The sequence below is a fragment of the Vulpes lagopus genome, chromosome 7 (assembly GCF_018345385.1).
Source record: "Vulpes lagopus strain Blue_001 chromosome 7, ASM1834538v1, whole genome shotgun sequence".
NCBI lineage: Eukaryota > Metazoa > Chordata > Mammalia > Carnivora > Canidae > Vulpes > Vulpes lagopus.
The window spans coordinates 76,921,068-76,935,194 of NC_054830.1; the positions used below are offsets into that span (position 1 = coordinate 76,921,068).

Here is a 14,127-nt window from a genome sequence, read left to right on the forward strand (position 1 = left end):
TCTCTGCCTCCCCTTCTGTGTCTCTCATGAATAAATAAATAGATAAATAAATAAATAAATCTTAGAAAGAGAAAGAAAAAGAAAGAAAGAAAGAAAGAAGAAAGAAAGAAAGAAAGAAAGAAAGAAAGAAAGAAAGAAAGAAAATTTCAATGATATGAAATGATATGACTCAATACAAAGTTCCTAGTGTCCATCTGTCTACCCTGAGAAAAACCTAACCCAATGTTTGAGGTGTTAATCAGCTGATGCAGAGTACGCTACGTGAGTCTAATTTCCACACATGCTAGGAATCCTTGCAAACGCTGAAAACAGAATATTTGTTTTTTGCTAGGAGTAACAGAAAGGCATGACAGTAGAACATACCTCTTGTTAGAAAAATATTTAAAGGTTTTTAATTCTCTGAATACCAAGAGTTAACATTTTATGATCACCCTTTGAAAACAGGGCACTTGGGAGCAATTTTGAAGTTTTCAAAATCAGTACAGAGCTTATTAAATCCAACATCACCTTCACAGATTGTAAAATGACTTCCTTATCAACGTAGAGCGGCCAGGTTTCAGGTGGGTCTGTCACTGTCGTCAGCCAAGTCTCTGCTGGGCAGAGTCCAGGGGCCTTCCATACCTTCAGTGAGCTCCTCGGTACAGTGACACTTCATTACATGTGTTCCTTGAAGAGCCATTTCTGATGTTCTGAGTCGATGCAGTCCCGCAAGAGTGGTACGAAACTGTCACTTAACGCCTTCCTCTCAGCCTGAACGCATTTTTTGGACTGTACGTGAAATAGAGAACCATCCTACAAGAGATAACCAACACTGGATGCTTAAGATAAATAATTCCCCCAGAAAATATTTTTCCTTAAAATGTGTTCTTAAGAGCTCAGGTGATTTTTGTCATTTCAGAGATAGTTTACTGAGCGCTAAGTGTCTGCCCTGTGCTAAGGGGACCCAGGACCACACGTGCATAGGGAAGGCCAGGTGGGTAACAGGTGCCACAGGCTCGCCTCTCCTGGAAGCTCCGCACCGGGGTCTCCAACTCCACCGTCAGGCCTGGTGGCGCCACCTGCTGGCTGCTCTGGGGACCTGTCAGACCCTCTGTCTCATTCCTACCTGTTACCTTCAGGGAAATCAGGATCAAAGATCCTTCATTAACCTCTCTCACTTCCCTTAGGTCAACTAATTCCATCCCTGGTGATGTCTTTCTCTTAGACTTTTTTTTAAAATTTCATTTATTTATTCATGATAGACACAGAGAGAGGCAGAGACATAGGAAAAGAGAGAAGCAGACTCCTTGTGGGGAGCCTCATGTGGGACTTGATCCTGGGACTCCGGGATCATGACCTGAGCCAAAGACAGGTGGCTCAACCGCTGAGCCACCTAGGTGCTCAGATTTTTAAATGTAGAATCAGGAAACTTGGCTGTAGTCCCAGATCGGCCGGAGAACAGCTGGGTGAGGGGGCACGTCACCTGCGACGACACGGGTTCTACGGGGACCATGCCAATTTCCACAATCCCAAAAGATCACAGTCCTCTTTAATGCCTCCCTCTTCTCTTCTTTTTCCCAACTGTTGCTGGCCGCAGCAAGTCTCTTCCCAGTCCTGTAGTTTGTCTTTTCCCTCCACCACTCTGTGCTGAAGCTGTACACCCCAGGGAACTTAATCGTGGCCAAGGAGTAAATGGACACAACAAGTGATGTACCTGTTCTACGGAGAGAGAAACTTTGGGAATAAAATTATATGTAGAAGAATCTCAAAAATCTTAACCTTTGGGGATCCCTGGGTGGCCCAGTGGTTGAGCATCTGCCTTTGGCCCAGGGCATGATCCTGGAGACCCAGGAGCCCATGGAGCCTGCTTCTCCCTCTGCCTGTGTCTCTGCTTCTCTCTGTGTGTGTCTCTCATGAATAAATAAATAAAATCTTAAAAATAATAATAAATAAATAAATAAATAAATAAATAAATAAAACAATAAAATCTTAACCTTCAAAACACTTAAAGGAGCTCGCAAGCTGCCTTCAGAGTACCATGAAAGGAAATGATTAAGTACAGCATCCCTTTTCCTCCCCTTCCAAGGAAACTTACTTTTCCTTAAATGGAAAATCTAAGATAAAATTTTAATGACATTTCAAACCAATTTTACGATTTCTAGCTTTCATTACTATTCCTTAAGGACTTACAAACAGGTTCTTGTTAGAAGAAAGAAGAGAAGGGGCCGGGGTGGGGGTGGCAGAGAAACACAGACCGGGGGAGTCTTCCCTCTTGTTTTTTATATCATGGATAGCACCATGGTGCAAGGCTTGTCCAGGAGCCTGCAGATTTCACTGCTAACCGTAATACTGTCTACAGGAAAATGTACTCCAGCTTCTAATCATACTTAGAATTAACCCATTTATAAGCAACAGAGACCAATCCTTCCATCCCTGGGGGGCAGGTTGGGAAGGAAAGCTTCCTATGGAGATAAAAGAGAACTAATTTTTTTCTTTTGAATTATTTTCTTTGGATTTCTTCCCTGCTTTTTAGTGAGTCAAAGGGTTTGACAGATTCATGAGCCCCCTTACAGCTTATAACAAGTGTGGTGGGGCTAGCCTTTCAGGCTTGAAATAATACGCAGTCCCACACTTGATCTTAGCTAAAAGGCCGAGAGCGATAATACCCAGTTCCAAATCAACAATAACTATTCTGATGGAGAGCCAACTCCCTCAGAGAGATGTTTTTTTAGTGATTATCCTGCAAGTAACAATTGATCTCTGCAGAGCCTTGTGGTTCCGAGGACTATTTCTGCTTCACATCTAATCCACACTAGGGGTGGACAGGTTGCTACTACTGTTGCCATTTTACAGCTGGGAAAGACGAGGCCTTAAGAAATGGAGTAGCTTTTACCTGGGTCTAAGCTCACATCCTTACACTTTGGCTATTTGTTTCACTCATTTAAACCCCATTTCATCTTCAAATGTGTTTGCAACAGCTCGTCTTTCCATTACTGTGGCTACAGGTCTCGGAGGGTGGGACTACTGGAGGGAAGCCAAAGCACTACTGATGCCCGGTGCTGATGCTGGATGCTGGATTCCAACCACGCTGGGGGAAGCCCCTGGTCTCCCTGTATGTGGCCACATCCCCAAGACAAGGACTATGCCAGGGGGCATGCTTTACTTTCACTCCCCCACGCTGGCCCACGGGCCGACAGCAAGGAAGGCAGGAGACAGCTCGCTTACCTCTTGCAAGATGAACTTCTGATTCTCTGGGGTGATCTCCTGGCAGAGATGCATGACGAGAACATCCGTTCCTGCGTCCACAGCGATGCAGGCCTCTGGCTGGTGGGTGTTATAGCGTATTTCATTCTGGGACGTGTACTCAAAAAACTAAAAACAGAGAGGCCAACGAGCACCAGTTACTCTCTGATGTGGAAATAGGGAAGTCGCTGGACAGGAACCTGAGGAGACTCCAGGCTAGAAGAAACTCGAATCGCACCCCTTTGTCTAGGTGTCTGACACCTCGTCTCCTATGTCCCCCATGGGGCCTGTCCTGGTGGTTTATCTCCCTTCCTGGGCTGGGATCCTGTTCCAGTCTACAGACCTTCGAGGACTTGCTCCCCTGCTCAGCCTGAAGTTCAGCACTTCACCCAGACAGGCCTCCCCAGGCCACCAGCAATTGCCCTAAACACTGCTTTGCATGGCACTGTGCATCCAAACGTATAATTCTGCTTAAGCATTCATTCTAAGGAAGTTATTTGAAATACAGATCTATTGCTTTTTTCCTTCTCTTTTTTTTCTGACAAGAAGTCAGTGGCAGGGTTACATACAATCACAAAGACAGGCAAGCAGGGACTCAGTTATAACTAGATAGTAATATAGCCGTATAAAGGATTATTAAGAGGCCATTCAAACTGATATTCTCAAAGGATGTCTAATAACACATGAAAAGTATGATGAAGTAGAAATAATGGGATAGAAAACATATAGACATTATGATAATAACTATATAAAACAATAATCCAAAGGCCTTGCCTACAAAAATATGGAAAGTAAATATGTCTTCATTCTAATGGCAGTTGCTGGGTCCTGTCATTTTCTTACTGCTTCTATTTTTTTGTATTTTCCAAATGTTCTACAATGAGCGTATATTACCTTGATAATGCAAAAAAAAAAAATCAAATGTTTAATTTTTTTTTTAAACAGAGAGATTTCCCCCTCATTTCCCTCTTTAAAGACCCATACCAATAGCTCTTGAGAATAGATCCTCCTGCTGTCTGCTGCCCCTGGCCCAGGAATGTGAAGCTATAGAGAAGCAGCACCTACCTGGTTCTGACCCATTCCATGACAGATGTACAGAAGGACCTGGTATCCCACGACCTGGTTTTCATTGGGTGGGTTGTAGTCAAAGCAGTAATCTTTCAGTCCTTTGTTCTGGAGCTAAACAAAACATAAAGGTGGCATTTTGGTCCAGGTCCCGATTTATATGTAACACAGATCCCACCCCAGGCTCTGAGAGTAATCACTCCATCGGAGAGGAGTGCCTGCTTTAAGAACTGGCAGGACTCAATGGGCAGTCCGGGTGGCCCAGCGGTTTAGCACCACCTTCTGCCCAGGGCCTGATCCTGGAGACTCGGGATCGTGTCCCACGTCAGGCTCCCTGCATGGAGCCTGCTTCTCCCTCTGCCTCTCTCTCTCTCTCTCTCTCCCTGTTTCTCATGAATAAATAAATAAAATCTTAAAAAAAAAAACAACTGGACTCAATGGTAATAGCCTCTTACATTTTGACTTTTGAAAACGCTTTCCCATTCTATACTATAGGCAAGAATCATAACCCCAGTTTTCAGATGATAAATCTGAGTTGCAGAGAGTTTAACTCTTTTAAAAAAATATTTTATTTATTTATTTGAGAGAGAGAGCACAAGGGGAGGGAAGGACAGAGAGAGAGGGAGAAGCAGACTCCCCACTGAGCGGGGAGCCCAGGACCCTGGGATCAAGATCTAGCAGAAGGCAGACACTTAACCTCTTAACCACTTAAGAGCCGAGCTACTCAGGTGTCCCAAGTTTAATTCTGTATGGCCTGAAAGCTTCTATCTCTCCAGTTCTCATTAGTGGAGCCTTATTGCTGCACTGGTCCAAGTATAACTGAGTTGTTGCCTCACACATGCACCTAGGTCTCCTGCAAGTGTGCATCTGCAAAAAGATATCCAGACTGAGAGACTCACCATGCCCCAGATCAGAAGTCCACCATTCTAGACCACAAGAACAGCATAATACAGAGCCAATGACTTGCCCAAGGTCACACAAGTGCAGACACCTGTGTCTGAATCCAGGCCCCCCCCCAGCTCCAAATCCAGTGCTCTCCCCATGGCTCAACACTATCTAATCTAATGTCATCTCTAAGGTACCTTTTAGATCTAAAATGCTTCAAACATTCTAAGAGCAAAAAACCACGCTCCATCATCTTCCCTTTCAAAAGCCTCTAACAAAAGACACATAACTTTCCAAATCCCTTTCTGGAGAGTTCAAAGACTCCCTCAGTGAACTCCGTGTGAACCCCACTCTTGCCCTGGCTCTTGTCTACCCTTGACTAGTCTGTTCCTGAAGATAAGATGCAGCCATATAGAAAGAAGGTTGCACAATCCACTAGCTTATAAGGCATAGACTTCCGTGTTCTTGAAGTCTCTTTGCTTTGTGAAGGAATCTGGGAACAGGGGATGTCTAAAATAATCAGAGCATCTCAGATTTGGAAGGGCTCAAATGTCATCTAGCAAAGTCTTGACCACCAAAGGACCTTGATCTTAAATGAGCTCCCTATGTTCAGAAAGATTTGAAAAGAAACCGCAAAAACATTAAAAGAGGTGGGAACCTCTAAAGATGAAAACTGAGATGAACTAAGGTAGCTGTATCAAGTTGGTGAGGTATAGAAAAAAATGATATTAAATGACTTTAGAACATTCCGTTTTTTAGAACATCCCATATTTGATTACATTTCCTTAGTGAATTATGTTCTATAAACAAATAGATCTGCAAAGAAATCTTAAACTTCATTCAGTATTACACTGTCAATGGTAATGATGTGTGATTACTTTGAAACTACTTTAAATATAGTTTAAGATAAAGCAAATAAATAATATGCTAATATTTTTTGAAATTAAGATTTTCAGCATAAGAAAAAGAAATATAGGTATAATATTAAAGAAGACAAATTTTGTGAGATTGCATTTGAGTTTGAGCATGAGCTCATGATTTGTTTCTCAGAGATATGCAGTTCCTTTCTCTGCTTTCTGAAAAACTATAGTTCTATGCCCTCTCACATGGTCCCCACTGGTCACACGTGGCCACCAGGCACTTGAAATGTGATTAAGTCCACACTGAGATATGCCCTAAGTATAAAATACACGGTAGATTTCAAGATTCAGTATGCACTCAATAAATTTTTACAACTACCTGTTGAAATGATGATACTGGGGATATATTGAATTAGATAAAATGTATTATAAACTTCACTTGCTCATTTTAAAAATACGGTTTCTAAAAAATATTCCACTACTTATATGGCTAGCATTATGTTTCTGTTGTAGATCGTGCTCTAGAGACAAAGACCACTGCTGGCATCCAGACTGTGGGCTCTGACCACTCTTCCCCACTCAAAGGGTCAGGGCTTCTGGGAGGGATGGCAGCAAATGTAGAAGATGAGTGTGGCCAGAATCAAGGAAAGAACAAACCAATATAAAGAGTCAAGATCACAGAAGCCAAAATAAAGAGATTTTCACTAGCCAAAGATGGGTAACCCAGTTAAGACAAACAACAACAACAACAAACGCAAAACAGACTAATTGATTGAAGCACACTGGCCATATAAAAACCCCACTGCTTTACAGTGATGCTCAAGAAAAGAAAAGGCCAAAAAGCAAATAAGCCAACAAACAAAAACAACCCATTCAGTACAACTGGAGGAAGTTAGAGTGCCAACTCTTACTCTGGAAACAGGCAAATAGAAAAGACTTAAAAATGTGTTGTGCCCTTTCTGAATGAACTCAATTTCATGGACACCCAAATGTCCTGGTTAACAAGGGAATGTCCTTCTTTACAGAAGAATCTCAGCTAATAATCCAGAAGAAATGAGAGCACTAGAAAAAGCACCATTTGGCAATGCCATTTAAAATATGGGTCTAGGGCTCGCTTCAGCAGCACATATGCTAAAACTGGAATGATATGGAGATCAGCATGGCCTCTGCACAAGGATGACATTTCTCTGTGAAGCCTTCCATATTTAAAAAGAAAAAAAAAAGAAATACAGGTCTAGGTAAATGATTATCAACAGCCACCAAAAAACACAAGAGAGAAGAGTGAGGTGGCCCATGATAGCCTGTCCAGGAGAGGCTCCTTGGACCCACTGATCAATCTTATCACCCGAGGCAGGACAACCAGAGGTGAGGTGCTCCTGCTATGACACAAGAGGAGCACAGAGCGCCCATGAAGTGTTCTCGCCATAAACAGTTGATTCCAACTCCAATCAGACCTTTAGACCTAATTTCCATTTTCAGAACTATGGGTGAGAGAAGCACAATTTAAAAGACACCACAGGGAAACAATTATGTAACTCCAAGGGTGAGATGCTCTACGGGACAACAGATGCTGTTTTTTCAACAAGTATTTGCAAAAGGGCAGAAAAAAAGGGAAGAAATAAGAAGTTATTAACTTATTAATTTATTGTTAATAAGTTATTATTTTGGGTTTTGCTATTTGTGTTGGTGACTTCACTGTTCAAGTTATTAATAACAAAGACAAGACAAAAGACCTTAAGCCTTAGATGAAAGAGCCACGGGAGGAAAGACATGGCAGCCAAACACAACAGGTGGACTGGATTTGAATCCCAGTTGGAATGAGCCAACCACCCCAAGAAAGATGTGAAAAATCGGGCGGATCTGAGTAAAGAGAAGGTAATAAAGGATATGAAGAAATGACAGCTCATTTGATTGTGTGTGATAATGGTCTGTGGTTCTGTAAGACAATGTCCATACAGACATGCAGGTGGCAGTGAACAGGACTGAAATGACAGGATGCCTGGACAAAGAAAAATATGAGAGGATGGAACAGAGGAGACAGAGAGCAAGACAGGCAAAATCATGATAATTCTAGAATCTCGGGGTCAGGGTTCCTTACACCATTTTCTCTGCTTGAACATTTTCACAGTGAAAATGGAATTTGCTGCATTAATGATCTGCTTTGTATTTATTTTGTATGTGTATTTAATGTCCATCTCCCTAACTTCTAGAAGGTGGGATAGTGGTTGTCCTTTTGCCATCAAATCTCTGATGCCCAGGGCAGTGCCTAGCACAGGGTAAATTCCATGTAAATATTAAAGTTGGAATATTCTGAAAGTTCTTGATACTCTTGAGGAGCACAAATACATTGAGTAAGTGAAAATTTCAACAAAATAGGCAGAGGTTTAAAAACAATCAAGAGACCCTGCATATTAGGGAGATCATTGTTGACAGTGTTTACTTTTTTTTTTTTTAAGATGCCTGAAGATGTAGTTGGTTCTGATTTAGTTCATAGTTGTGGAGAACTTATGTTCCATGCAATGTGCTCAGAATTCTCTCTCTCTCTTTTTTTTAAGTTTCAGGGATAGAGTTTAGTGATTCATCAGTTGTATACAACACCCAGTGCTCATTCCATCACATGCCCTCCTTAATGCCCATCACCCAGTTACCACATCCCCCCACCGACCTCCCCTAAGCGACCCTCCATTTGTTTCCTATGATTAAGAGTCTCTTATAGGATCTCTCCTTCTGTTTTCATCTTACTTTATTTTTCCTTCCCTTCCCCTATGTTCTTGTTTTGTTTCTCAACTTCCACATGAGTGAAATCATATGGTATCTGTCTTTCTTTGATTGACTTATTTTGCTTAGCATAATATCCTCTAGGTCGTCCATCCACGTTGTTGCAAATGGCAAGATTTCATTCTTTCTGATGGCTGAGTAATATTCGATTGTACATATATGCCACATCTTCTTTATCCATTCATCTGTGGATGGACATCAGGGCTCTTTCCATAGTTGGGCTATTGTGGACATTGCTGCTATAAACATTGGGGTGCAAGCGCCCCTTCGAATCACTGTTTGTATCTGGATAAATACCCAGTAGTGCAATTGCTTGCTGGGTCACTGGGTAGTCCTATTTTTATCTTCTTGAGAAACTTCCACACTATCTTCCAGAGTGGCTGCACCAGTTTGCATTCCCACCAACCAGTGTAAGAGGGTTCCCCTTTCTTTGCATCCTCGCCAACATCTGTTGTTTCCTAGGATTTTGATGGATTTTTATCTTACATCTAGATCTTTGATCCATTTTGAGCTTATTTTTGTGTATGGTGTAAGAAAGTGGTCCAGTTTCATTCTTCTGCACGTGGCTACCCAATTTTCCCAACACTATCTGTTGAAGAAACTGTCTTTTCTCCATTGGATATTCTTTCTGCTTTGTCGAAGATGAGTTGAACATAGAACATCCTGCTTTGTATCTATCAAAGGCTTCCAGAATGGAATACGGGCACCTCTGATCAACATGACACAGCAGAGGAGACCTCCCTAAGTTGGTGTAGTTCCTCCCAAGAGCCTAGGCACTGGACATTTTAGTTGACTTCATTCCAGAAACATTTCTTTCAGGTTCTTTGAAATAACCTAAGTGGCTCTTCTTTCCCCACTACTGTCTTTATGAATCCCTGAGTTGGGAATTATTAACTGGTCCAGGCACTGAAGCCTGACATTGGACATGGAAGCACAAAGTAAGCCTAAGTTTCCTCATCTATAATACAAGACTTCTACTCATCAATTTGGAGATGGCTTCTAGTGCTGACATTCTGGACCCAAGGCCCAAATGTGGGGAGAAGGAAAGACAGTGCATGAATGTGGGGAGGGGTGGGGCCACGAGGAAGGCTAGTAGTCCCCCGCTAAGGGGACTTCCCCAGCCAGGAGTTGTTGATCAGGAACCCCCTGCCTACCAGGGACAGGGGCCCGCCTCGCTCACCATCCCGAAGAAGCCAGGCCTGTCTTCAGGCACGTGCAATTCTGGGTACACGTTCTCCAAGAACCACCTGAAGTCCTTACACTGGAGCTTTGCACGGAGCTTCTTCCTCTCTGTCACATCCCCAAAGGGTTCCTGAGAAAACAGCAAAAATGGTAAGTCCCTGCAGGTCACATATCTCCTATCAAAGTCCCATCTCCACAGATGTCCCCTCTTCAACAGCGTTTAAAGGACACAACGTGTCTGGTGATGAAGTCAGGGAGCTGCAGAGCCCTGGGGCTGCACTGGATCCTTGGTCCCGGGGATTGGTGAGTGCATGATCACAGAGCAGCGAACATCAGCGGAGCACATACCCCATGACGTTCTGAATTACTGTTGATCCCTGAGTATTCACTTTCAAACAAGGTTAAGTAGCCTCGATGTAATCACACTCACAGACCTTATGTGCTCAATATACTGAAGTCTGAATCTATACTTACAGCGGTAAGCGCAAAGCGCTGGGAGGGTAAGTACTTGTGAAAGGTTAGTTTTCTGGACAAAACCAATGATTCAGAACTTCCAAATAGCTGAACAAAAGCAAGCATCTGTTTAGCATGGCCACAGGAGCAATGCCAAGTGCTGACATATGACTGTCCCTGCACTATAATGTTAAAGCAGTTTACTTTGGGGCACCTGGGTGGCTCAGTCGGTTGGGCATCTGCCTTTGCCTCAGGTCATGATCCTGAGGTCCTACGATTGAGCCCAGAGTTGGGCTCCCTGCTCAGCGGCGAGACTGCTTCTCTCTCTCCCCACTACTTGTGCTCTCTCTTATCTTTCTCCCTCTCTCTCACATAAATAAATAAAATCTTAAAAAAGTATTAAAATTTGACAAGCTAAATATTTAACAAAATGGTAATAATAGGAAAACATCTGAGTTAACGTTCAGATTTTTTTACTTAAATTTCCCAGTGGTTCCTTCTTTGGGGAGTCATGGTGCCCTCATCTTCAAATTCCCATTTTAACATGTGGCCCAGGCATCCAGATAAAAAAGGCGTACACAGTGGCCTTCTAAACAGGTTATTCTTTGGGAACCCTCAGGAAGAGGAACTGTGTCTTCTAGAGTGGGTAATGGGAAGGAACAGATATTTCCACCCTGCAGCCTTGGACAGGACAGAAAAGCAACAGACCCTGGCACCTAGAGGCAGAGAGGGGCCAAGGGGTGGCCAGGAGCAGGTCCGCAGGAGGGCACATGCCCCAGGCTCAGCTCTGCATGATTCGCCCACAAGGCCCTGGACAAAAATCTCGCAACTTCAGTTCTGTCACCTAAAAAATGAGAACTTCATAGCTACCCTGAAGGGCTGCTGGAAGAATTCAGAAAAAGATTTTCTTGGTGGCTGGAAAAGAGAGGCTTTAGAGCACACCTCATCTTGCCAAGTGGCCCTCTTAGTTATGCAGATGCAGGGTGGGTGTTCTGTCCCGGGGGCCTGCAGAGCTGGCCAGTGCAGAGGCAGTGCACCTATCTGAAGTTTATTTGGAACCCTAAAATCAAGACCTGTGGTTGCACACCTTTGTCGTCATTCGCAAACATGCACAGAGCGGCCGAAAATCAGAGTCACCCAGCGTGATGGTCCTAACAGAGGTCATGACTCAGGTCCCATACTGTCACCAAGTGTCCTGTTCACGCTCTGTCTAGTGCCCCGTTTTTTGGGTTTTGCTGTTTGTGTTGGTGACTTCACTGTTCAAAAGCCCCCCAAGCACCATGCTGGAGGGCTCCCTAGAGTTCCTAGGTGTGAGAAGGCTGCGCTGTGCCTGATGGAGAAAATACACGAGTTAGACAGGCCCCATTCAGGCACATGTCATGGTGGTATTGGCCACGAGTCCGATGTAAAGGATCAACAATATATCCTTCATCATGTCTTTCAACAGAAATACACACAAACCAAATTATGTCTTTTTAAAAAAATTTTATTTATTCACGAGAGACATAGAGAGGGAGAGACATAGGCAGAGGGAGAAGCGGGTTCCCCACAGGGAGCCCAATGTGGGACTCAATCCCAGGACCTCAGGATCACGGCCTGAGCCAAAGGCAGATGCTCAACGACTTGAGCCACCCAGGCATCCCAAAACCAAGTTATGCCTTGCTCAGTTGGCAAAACTGTCAACCTGCAAGAGGCATGCAGGGAGCTAGCCCTGTAGTCCTGGGTTCAGCAGTCTGGAATTCAGGGTTGGCAATGACTGCACAGACTGTAATTACTGTGAATAATGAGAATCAACTGTGTGTATTATTATTATAAGTAGAAGAATAAAGTTTTCCCACACTGGTATCAGGAGTGCCCAATTTATTCTCTATTTCTGGACCATAGGTCCGCTATGGTGGGGAGGCCAGACTCAGCTGCTTTTGTTTGGATGAGGCCAGCCAGGGTGCAGGCGGGCCAGGGAACTCACCAAGCGGGCATGGGGGTTGCGATGGTAGTAGAGCTCCTTAAAGTCATCCATCCACACTTCAGCTGCTCGGACGCTGTTGGCCAGAGCCTTGTTGCGGGAGTAGGGAGCTTGCTTGGGGAAAACGTGGCCAACGTGAGAGCACGGGTGTGTCTCCAGGGTCCCACCGCATTGCCAGATCTGTGCACAGATTAGGGAGGAGGCCGGTGGGTGAATTGGGGGGTGAGCCGCTGGCCTACAATGCCCGCAGCAGGCAGACTGGGCACACAGATGACATGAGGAACACTGCCAGGGCCTGGCCCTCCATGGGGCAGGAGGCCACCTCCCTGGCACACACCGAACACAGATGCAGCCCAAGAGCAAGGACACAGCCCCGAAGACAAATAAGCCATCGAAAGCAAGACCCCAATGTCCATGCACTAAAGCTCATGCACTTGACTCACAGGAACACCCATAGCTGACCTCAGTGGGGACCCCTTTACTCATTATGTAAAACACAGGCTCATTACCTGGTCTCCTAGCCACAGAAGATAGGAAAGCAGCAAGGAAGGAGAGAGGTTTGGAAGGGGGAAAGGAAGAGCTTCTAGAGGCAGGCAGAGCAGCCTGACACCTAGGGAAGAGGCAGAAAGACCATTAAGAGCACACCCTGAACCTCAACCTCAGGCTGAGTTGTCTGAGACCATTTCACGCTGGGGCAGATGGCCACAAACACCCCACTGTCCCCAGGATGTGTGACCGGGCAAAGTATCTGGTACTTAGAATGGAAGTGGGTGAGTTTTCCGTGGAGGGCCAATTCGTATTTACTAACCCCGTCTAAGCAGGAAACCACATAAAATATTGTTGAAATTTACAATTTTCTACTAAAAAGTACAGACATTGACATAGATTTTTGATACATAAAATGCAAGATTTGGGGAAACCCACCGAAATGCTAGAGGTCTCTCAAAGGGGCATCTGTGTGCCACATGCAGCAGAATCAGTAGGTGGGCTGGTCTCAAAAAGCAGGTTCCTAGTCCCAACCAAAAATCTATCAAACCTGACTTTCTGGTGACAGTACCTGTAAGTCTGCCTTTTTGGCAAGTCTCCCTAATGATTCTGACGCGTGGCAAAGTTTGAAAGTCCCTGTGCTAAAGAGGGTACTTCGTAAGTAATTCAGCAAATCAAGGTTCCAAGAGATGGGATCGGGAGGCAGGGGCCTGTGTTTTAGCCCAGTCTCTGCCACTCACTGTTTGGGTGACCTGGACCCTGTTACCTCCCCTCTCCGAGACCCAGTCCCATCCTGTGGCAGCACGAGAATAGAACTAGGTGACTTGTAAGGCCCTCCCCTGCCCCAAATCTGTGAAAAGTACATTTTTTAAGAAAGTTCAAATAAGAAGACAAGGATGTTTATAGGATGTGTGCATCACTACTCTATCATCTTTCAGGACCGTTAGATACAATCTACCAACATGGAGGAAAAATCTACCAGGTTCTCCTGGCAAATCCTATTGTGCTCTGAGAGAGAAGGAGAGGGGGAGAAAGAGAAAGAGAGAGAGAGAGAACAGGTTAAGAATAAGACCAAAGAAAAGACTGGAATACTTACCCTAAAAGAGAATTCCAGGTTTTCTCCGCCCCAAACTTCCATTCCTGTATCATAAGACCCCAGATATTCAAAATATTTCTTACTCACAGCAAACAGCCCTCCAGCCATCGTTGGAGACCTAGAAGAGTGTGATAACC

General features: G+C 44.2%; 1 protein-coding gene and 1 non-coding gene across 3 annotated transcripts in view; one reads left to right on the top strand and one right to left on the bottom strand.

Annotated features, from left to right (window-relative positions):
- Nucleotides 1–364: 364 nt before the first annotated feature.
- The window catches only part of GALNT12 (polypeptide N-acetylgalactosaminyltransferase 12), a 38,270-nt gene continuing 24,507 nt past the window's right edge, over nucleotides 365–14,127 (bottom strand). For both annotated transcript variants that reach the window (XM_041764485.1, XM_041764486.1), the window contains exons 5-10: nucleotides 13,991–14,108; nucleotides 12,412–12,588; nucleotides 9,991–10,122; nucleotides 4,288–4,401; nucleotides 3,205–3,351; nucleotides 365–792 (exon numbers count right to left, since the gene is read on the bottom strand). In XM_041764485.1, coding sequence (XP_041620419.1) covers nucleotides 655–792; nucleotides 3,205–3,351; nucleotides 4,288–4,401; nucleotides 9,991–10,122; nucleotides 12,412–12,588; nucleotides 13,991–14,108 — 826 coding nt within the window. In that variant the 3' untranslated portion in view covers nucleotides 365–654. The remainder of the gene's footprint in view (nucleotides 793–3,204; nucleotides 3,352–4,287; nucleotides 4,402–9,990; nucleotides 10,123–12,411; nucleotides 12,589–13,990; nucleotides 14,109–14,127) is intronic.
- LOC121496349 lies at nucleotides 7,140–7,241 on the top strand. The gene has a single exon (XR_005989177.1). It is a non-coding gene; the product is annotated as a U6 spliceosomal RNA (small nuclear RNA).